Source organism: Borostomias antarcticus (genome assembly GCF_949987555.1).
Source record: "Borostomias antarcticus genome assembly, chromosome: 30".
In the NCBI taxonomy this organism is placed as follows: Eukaryota; Metazoa; Chordata; class Actinopteri; order Stomiiformes; family Stomiidae; genus Borostomias; species Borostomias antarcticus.
In genome coordinates this window covers 3,226,207-3,232,814 of record NC_140263.1, presented here as the reverse complement: position 1 = coordinate 3,232,814, position 6,608 = coordinate 3,226,207, and the positions used below count along the sequence as shown (strand labels likewise).

The 6,608-nt window shown below is 52.9% G+C and overlaps 1 protein-coding gene across 1 annotated transcript in view; it reads left to right on the top strand.

Moving 5' to 3' along the window:
* Positions 1-6,608, top strand: part of LOC311327110 (paralemmin-1-like) — a gene marked incomplete at both ends in the record, with an annotated part of 25,110 nt that overhangs the window by 7,283 nt on the left and 11,219 nt on the right. Inside the window, 2 exons of the mRNA XM_084460137.1 lie at positions 4,465-4,545; positions 6,120-6,250. Of these exons, the coding sequence (XP_084316263.1) occupies positions 4,465-4,545; positions 6,120-6,250 (212 nt within the window). The remainder of the gene's footprint in view (positions 1-4,464; positions 4,546-6,119; positions 6,251-6,608) is intronic.

Genomic DNA, 6,608 nt, shown 5'->3' with positions numbered 1-6,608 from the left:
GGGTAGCAGAGAGGAGGAGGAGAGGAGGACAGAGGAGCAGAGAGGAGGAGAGAAGGAGAGAGAAGAGAGGAGCAGAGAGGAGGAGGAGAGAAGGAGAGAGAAGAGAGGAGTGGAGAGGGGGAGAGGGTAGCAGAGAGGAGGAGGAGAGAAGGAGAGAGAAGAGAGGAGTAGAGAGGGGGAGAGGGTAGCAGAGAGGAGGAGGAGAGGAGGACAGAGGAGCAGAGAGGAGGAGGAGAGAAGGAGAGAGAAGAGAGGAGTAGAGAGGGGGAGAGGGTAGCAGAGAGGAGGAGGAGAGGAGGACAGAGGAGCAGAGAGGAGGAGGAGAGAAGGAGAGAGAAGAGAGGAGTAGAGAGGGGAGGAGGGAGAGAGAAGAGAGAGTAGAGAGGAGGAGGAGAGAAGAGAGGAGTAGAGGCGGGGAGAGGGTAGCAGAGAGGAGGAGGAGAGAAGGAGAGAGAAGAGGAGTAGAGAGGGGGAGAGGGTAGCAGAGAGGAGGAGGAGAGGAGGACAGAGGAGCAGAGAGGAGGAGAGAAGGAGAGAGAAGAGAGGAGCAGGAGAGGAGGAGGAGAGAAGGAGAGAGAAGAGAGGAGTGGAGAGGGGAGAGGGTAGCAGAGAGGAGGAGGAGAGAAGGAGAGAGAAGAGAGGAGTAGAGAGGGGGAGAGGGTAGCAGAGAGGAGGAGGAGAGAAGGAGAGAGAAGAGAGGAGTAGAGAGGGGGAGAGGGTAGCAGAGAGGAGGAGGAGAGAAGGAAGAGAGAAGAGAGGAGTAGAGAGGGGAGAGGGTAGCAGAGAGGAGGAGGAGAGGAGGACAGAGGAGCAGAGAGGAAGGAGAGAAGGAGAGAGAAGAGAGGAGCAGAGAGGAGGAGGAGAGAAGGAGAGAGAAGAGAGGAGTGGAGGGGGAGAGGGTAGCAGAGAGAGGAGGAGAGAAGGAGAGAGAAGAGAGGAGTAGAGAGGGGGAGAGGGTAGCAGAGAGGAGGAGGAGAGAAGGAGAGAGAAGAGAGGAGTAGAGAGGGGGGAGAGGGTAGCAGAGAGGAGGAGGAGAGGAGAGAGAAGAGAGGAGTAGGAGGAGGAGGAGGAGAGAAGGAGAGAGAAGAGAGGAGTAGAGAGGGGGAGGAGAGAAGGAGAGAGAAGAGAGGAGTAGAGAGGGGGAGAGGGTAGCAGAGAGGAGGAGAAGAGGAGGACAGAGGAGCAGAGAGGAGGAGGAGAGGAGGAGAGAAGGAGAGAGGAGAGAGGAGTAGAGAGGGGGAGAGGGAGGAGCAGAGAGGGAGGAGGAGGAGGGTGAGGATCAGAGGGAGAGGTGAGGGGAAGTACATCTTGATTCTATTTTCCTCCTACTGTACCATTACTCATCGTAATGCATAAGACCAGTCCAGTCCAGTCCAGCCCAGCCCAGCCCAGCCCAGCCCAGTCCAGCCCAGCCCAGCCCAGCCCAGCCCAGCCCAGCCCAGTCCAGCCCAGTACAGTATAGTATAGTACAGTCCATTACAGTCCAGCCCAGCCCAGTCCAGCCCAGCCCAGCCCAGTCCAGCCCAGCCCAGCCCAGTCCAGCCCAGCCCAGTACAGTACAGCCCAGCCCAGTCCAGCCCAGTCCATTACAGTCCAGCCCAGCCCAGTCCAGTCCAGCCCAGCCCAGCCCAGCCCAGTCCAGCCCAGCCCAGCCCAGTCCAGCCCAGCCCAGTACAGTACAGCCCAGCCCAGTCCAGTCCAGCCCAGCCCAGCCCAGCCCAGTATAGCCCAGTCCAGTCCAGCCCAGCCCAGTCCAGTCCAGTCCAGTCCAGCCCAGTCCAGCACAGTACAGTATAAATAGTACAACCCAGACCAGATCAGCCCAATACAATATGAAGGACTAATGATTTGTGGAAACCACATGTTCCTGGCATGAAGGGCCATTTATCCCAGAAGATCAGATCTTGAGAGCGATGTGTGTGATTATGCTGTTCTTACCACAGTCATAAGCATCTGGAAGCCATACCCCTTCTGTAGGCTGTGGGAACTGTGTGTGTGTGTGTGTGTGTGTGTGTGTGTGTGTGTGTGTGTGTGTGTGTGTGTGTGTGTGTGTGTGTGTGTGTGTGTGTGGGACATACTGCACAGACCTTCCTCGGTTATAAATAGGAACAGGAAGTAGCCAGCGTTCCCATGGTGACACATCTGGATCACATCAAATGGCTCCATGCAAATCCGGAGCCTTAACATCATCCCTCCCTACTGCCCTAATTCCTCTAAACATCATCCCTCCCTACTGCCCTAATTCCTCTAAACATCATCCCTCCCTACTGCCCTAATTCCTCTAAACATCATCCCTCCCTACTGCCCTAATTCCTCTAAACATCATCCCTCCCTACTGCCCTAATTCCTCTAAACATCATCCCTCCCTACTGCCATAATTCCTCTAAACATCATCCCTCCCTACTGCCCTAATTCCTCTAAACATCATCCCTCCCTACTGCCCTAATCCCTCTAAACATCATCCCTCCCTACTGCCCTAATCCCTCTAAACATCATCCCTCTCTACTGCCCTAATCCCTCTAAACATCATCCCTCCCTACTGCCCTAATTCCTCTAAAACATCATCCCTCCCTACTGCCCTAATTCCTCTAAACATCATCCCTCCCTACTGCCCTAATTCCTCTAAACATCATCCCTCCCTACTGCCCTAATTCCTCTAAACATCATCCCTCCTTACTGCCCTTATCCCTCTAAACATCATCCCTCCCTACTGCCCTAATTCCTCTAAACATCATCCCTCCCTACTGCCATAATTCCTCTAAACATCATCCCTCCCTACTGCCCTAATTCCTCTAAACATCATCCCTCCCTACTGCCCTAATTCCTCTAAACATCATCCCTCCCTACTGCCATAATTCCTCTAAACATCATCCCTCCCTACTGCCCTAATTCCTCTAAACATCATCCTCCCTGCTGCCCTAATCCCTCTAAACATCATACCTCCCTACTGCCCTAATTCCTCTAAACATCATCCCTCCCTACTGCCCTAATTCCTCTAAACATCATCCTCCCTGCTGCCCTAATCCCTCTAAACATCATCCCTCCCTACTGCCCTAATCCCTCTAAACATCATCCCTCTCTACTGCCCTAATCCCTCTAAACATCATCCCTCTCTACTGCCCTAATCCCTCTAAACATCATCCCTCTCTACTGCCCTAATCCCTCTAAACATCATCCTCTCTACTGCCCTAATCCCTCTAAACATCATCCCTCCCTGCTGCCCTAATCCCTCTAAACATCATCCCTCCCTACTGCATTCATCCCTCTAAACATCATCCCTGCTTACTGCCCTAATGCCTCTAAACATCATCCCTCCCTACTGCCCTCATCCCCTAAACATCATCCCTCCCTACTGCCTTCATCCCTCTCAACATCATCCCTCTCTACTGCCCTCATCCCCTAAACATCATCCCTCACTACTGCCTTCATCCCTCTTAACATCATCCCTATCTATTGCTCTAATCCCTCTAAACATCATCCCCTCCCTACTGCCTTCATCCCTCTAAACATCATCCCTCCCTACTGCCCTAATCCCTCTAAACGAAATACAGCTTCCCCACTTGCTCCAGCACGCATGCGCACAGCGCGTAGACTGACTATTCTCCGTCTGTAGGCGACACTCACGGCTCACATTCTCTACGCTACGATCGGCGTCCATCATATTCTTCTAAGTCATCTTCTATATCCTCAAAATCTGATAAATATTCAGCCATATTGCACACAATATTCCAGGCACCAACAAGCCGACTATAAGTGTGTGCAAGTCTGGTTTGATACTAGACATCCATTCAAGTGAGTTTTAAAGATGCTGTACATCCCTCATCCTCACCCCTTATCCCTCACCCCTCACCCCTCATCCTCACCCCTCACCCTCACCCTCATCCTCAGCCCTCATCCTCACCCCTCACCCCTCACCCCTCATCCTCACCCCTCATCCTCATCCCTCACCCCTCACTCTCACCCCTCATCCTCACCCCTCATCCCTCATCATCATCTCTCACCCCTCATCCCTCACCCCTCACCCCTCATCCCTCACCCTCATCCTTCACCCCTCATCCCTTATCCTCACCCCTCATCCTTCACCCCTCATCCTCACCCCTCACCCCTCATCCCTCATCCTCACCCCTCATCCCTCATCCTCACCCCTCATCCTCATCCCTCATCCCTCATCCTCACCCCTCACCCCTCATCCCTCACCCCTCACCCCTCATACTCATCCCTCACCCCTCATACTCATCCCTCATCCTCACCCCTCACCCCTCATCCTCACCCCTCATCCTCACCCCTCACCCCTCATCCTCATCCCTCACCCCTCATCCCTCACCCCTCATCCCTCACCCCTCATCCTCACCCCTCCTCCTCACCCCTCATCCCTCATCCTCATCCCTCACCCCTCATCTTCACCCCTCACCCCTCACCCCTCATCCCTCATACCTAATGTGTGTGTGTGTGTGTTTTTTCCAGGAGAAGCGGAAGCGACAAGCGGAGATAGAAGACAAGAGAGAACAGCTGGAGGACCTGGTGCTGCAGCTACAACACCTCAAGGTACACACACCTCTGTCGTGTGTGTGTGTGTGTGTGTGTGTGTGTGTGTGTGTGTGTGTGTGCCCATGCAAGCACGCGCGTGAGACATAGAAAGACAGGGAGAGATTCCAACAGGAAACGGTATGTTTATTTAGGGTAGGGGTCTGGGTTTATTCAGCGGTAGGCGTGAGAGGAGACAGAGACACAGAGACGGTTCTCATGGAGAACCGCGGGTCGACGACCCACCGGTCATGTGACCTCATTTACCACCACCGCCTTCCTCTTAAAGGAGCCCTGGAGATCCAGGAAATCTCTCTCCCGTTACCCTTGGTTACTAGAGCACGCTCTCTTCGCCTTATTCACCTCAGCGGCCATATTGGTCAGTCTGACGTAATGAGGGGTGCGGATGCGGAAGTGCCCGTTGACTTAAATGTTAAAAGTTCGCTGTAAAAACACCACTTCAAGAACCGAAATAGTCAAAATAACAGGCTGATACACTATCAGGGTTACAAACTCATCATTACCAGACTCTGATTGTTTTTCACTGCCGTTGTTTTCGCGTTTGGAAATACATGGAGGTGAATGCAGCTGACGGCTAACTATGGCTCATTCACCTCCATGTATTTCCAAACGCGAAAACAACGGCAGTGAAAAACAATCAGAGTCTGGTAATGATGAGTTTGTAACCCCGATAGTGTATCAGTCTGTTATTTTGACTATTTCGGTTCTTGAAGTGGCGTTTTTATAGCGAACTTTTAACATTGAAGTCAACGGGCACTTCCGCATCCACACCCCAGACTGACCAATATGGCTGCCAGGTGAATAAGGTGAATAGACACACAACACCTACTACCACAGTAGCACCCGCCGGTCACATGACAGGACATGGTTCCACACTTGTCAAAACACACTCTAGGACGGACGTGTGTATTGACACGCTACCACCCATTCATGGATTCATGTCCAGGTTTATTTGTGTGGAGGCTGCTGTTATGTGATATGGGAGGTACAGTTATAGTACCTACTGTAATATGTCCGATCCAAGCGATTTCATCGCTTCAAAGCATTTGATGTGAACAAGATTGTTGTCGTAGGGGTCCCAGCCACGACCCGGCCGGCCCTCCGGAGAACGGGAGGGATCAATCACACACCCAGCTGTTGTAGGTGTAGCTGGTTGGACACGGCTTGCCTAGCTGTTCTCCAGTGGTGTCGGGGGGCGGTTCTTTATCAGTGACCCGAGCTGGACCGACCTGCACACACCACCACTAGCCTGAACACTATTACTCTCTTCAAACACACCTCTCCCTCTCATTCTCTCTCTCTCTCTCTTCTCTCCCTGCGACCCCTTTTCAAACACACCTCTCCCTCTCGTTCTCTCTCTCTCTCTTCTCTCCCTGCGACCCCCCCCCCCCCCCAAACGTCTCATATTCACTTCCTCCCCCCCCCACGACTGTCAGCTGCTTGTTAAATACTTGGTCACATTCCTGCTGCTTTACTGGTCAGACGGAACAGGAATTTGAACAAACATATTTTGTGTGTGTGTGTGTGTGTGTGTGTGTGTGTGTGTGTGTGTGTGTGTGTGTGTGTGTGTCCAGTCCAAGGCCATGCGTGAGCGCTGGCTGCTGCAGGGAACGCCCTCGGGGCCGGCGGAGGAGGACGAGGGGCGCCGGAGACAGCTGGAGCAGGATGAAGAACAGGGGCGGAGCCTGGAGGACACCATCCACAGGTACACACACACACACACACACACAGGTACACACACACACACACACACACACAGGTACACACACACACACACAGGTACACACACACCCACAGGTACACACACACACACACACACACACACACAGGTACACATACACACACACACACACAGGTACACACACACCAACACACACAGGTACACACACACCAACACACACAGGTATACACACCAACACACGGGTACACACACAAGTACACACAGGCGCACACACACAGGTACATACACATCAACACACAGGTACAGTGTGTGCGTGTGCGTGTGTGTGTGTGTGTGTGATCACTGATGTAGGGTTTTTATTCCTGGGAGGAGCTTCCTGATT